Genomic DNA, 1254 nt, shown 5'->3' on the forward strand with positions numbered 1-1254 from the left:
GCCTGACCAACATGGTGAAACCCCGTCTCTACTAAAAATACAAAAAACTAGCCGGGCGTGGTGGTGGGCGCCTGTAGTCCCAGCTACTTGAGAGGCTGAGGCAGGAGAAAATACAAAAATTGGGGCATCCGGCGGGGCTTTGGCCTGTAGCTCCAGCCAGAGCTCCGTTAGGGCCTCATCGCTCTGCTTCAGCTCCTTGGGGAGGCCTCGGTGATTCTGCCACAGCCTCAGCCTCTGTCGCTCTGTGACCTGCGGGTATTGCATGATTCCTATCTAAGACTCTGGGACACTCCTGAAGTCGGGAAATGGTGTTCCCTTGGAAATTAGGAGTTCCCTTTCTCTCCATATTGCTGCGTGGGCACGGAGAACTAGGTCACTACAGGAAAAGATATCTTCACTAAAGTGCATCAGCACACTGAGAGCAACACACCACCACAGCGGTTAATTTTGGAAAGGCTGCTGTAACCTCCACTAGTGACTGATATTTAACAGAAGACAGATTGAAGCAGGCAGCAACATTGAATGCTTTATAAGGGCAATTGCTGAAGGTCTTCTCTCTGGATCTGGATGAATCATAAATTTGAGCAACTCTGTAAATTCTTGGAAAAGCCTGTGTAGTATCTGAGGTAATCTATCTGATTCCATGCCATTGGTCTCCATTCCTGGGAAGAGATTCTGCACCAGCAGCACATACCACTGTGAGGGCAAGTACAAGATATCTGCTTTTAGTAGCTGCTACAGTTCTTCTGTAAAACTTCATTTCAAAAAAAAAGGACTATCATCCTTTTCAATCTGTGGGCTAGAGATCCTTGTTACATGCCCAGAATTACCTGTTTTAAGTATAACTTTGTTGGATGCCCAGTGACATGCTTTGACTGTGTCTCCACCCAAATCTCATCTTGAATTATAGCTCCCATAATTCCCATATGTTGTGAGAAGGACCTGGTGGGAGATAATTGAATCATGGGGCAGTTTCCCCAATATTGTTCTCCTGGCAGTGAATACGTCTCAATAGATCTGACGGTTTTATAAGGGGAAACCTGTTTCACTTGGTTCTCTCATTCTCTCTTATCTGCTGCCACATAAGATGTGGCTTTCGTCTTCTGACATGAGCGATGTGGAATGTGAGTCCATTAAACCTCTTTTTCTTTATACATTAAAAAAAAAAAAAAAAAACAAAAATTAGCTGGGCATGGTGGCGCACGCCTGTAGTCCCAGCTACTCAGGAGGCTGAGGCAGGAGAATCACTTGAAC

The 1254-nt window shown here is 45.5% G+C and overlaps 1 protein-coding gene across 1 annotated transcript in view; it reads right to left on the reverse strand.

Moving 5' to 3' along the window:
• Nucleotides 1-1182: 1182 nt before the first annotated feature.
• Nucleotides 1183-1254, reverse strand: part of LOC108529005 (collagen alpha-1(I) chain) — a 10433-nt gene continuing 10361 nt past the window's right edge. The window contains exon 5 of the mRNA XM_017871037.1: nucleotides 1183-1186. Coding sequence (XP_017726526.1) covers nucleotides 1183-1186 — 4 coding nt within the window. The remainder of the gene's footprint in view (nucleotides 1187-1254) is intronic.

Source organism: Rhinopithecus bieti, unplaced genomic scaffold (assembly GCF_001698545.2).
Source record: "Rhinopithecus bieti isolate Rb0 unplaced genomic scaffold, ASM169854v2 scaffold_1037, whole genome shotgun sequence".
Lineage (NCBI taxonomy): Eukaryota > Metazoa > Chordata > Mammalia > Primates > Cercopithecidae > Rhinopithecus > Rhinopithecus bieti.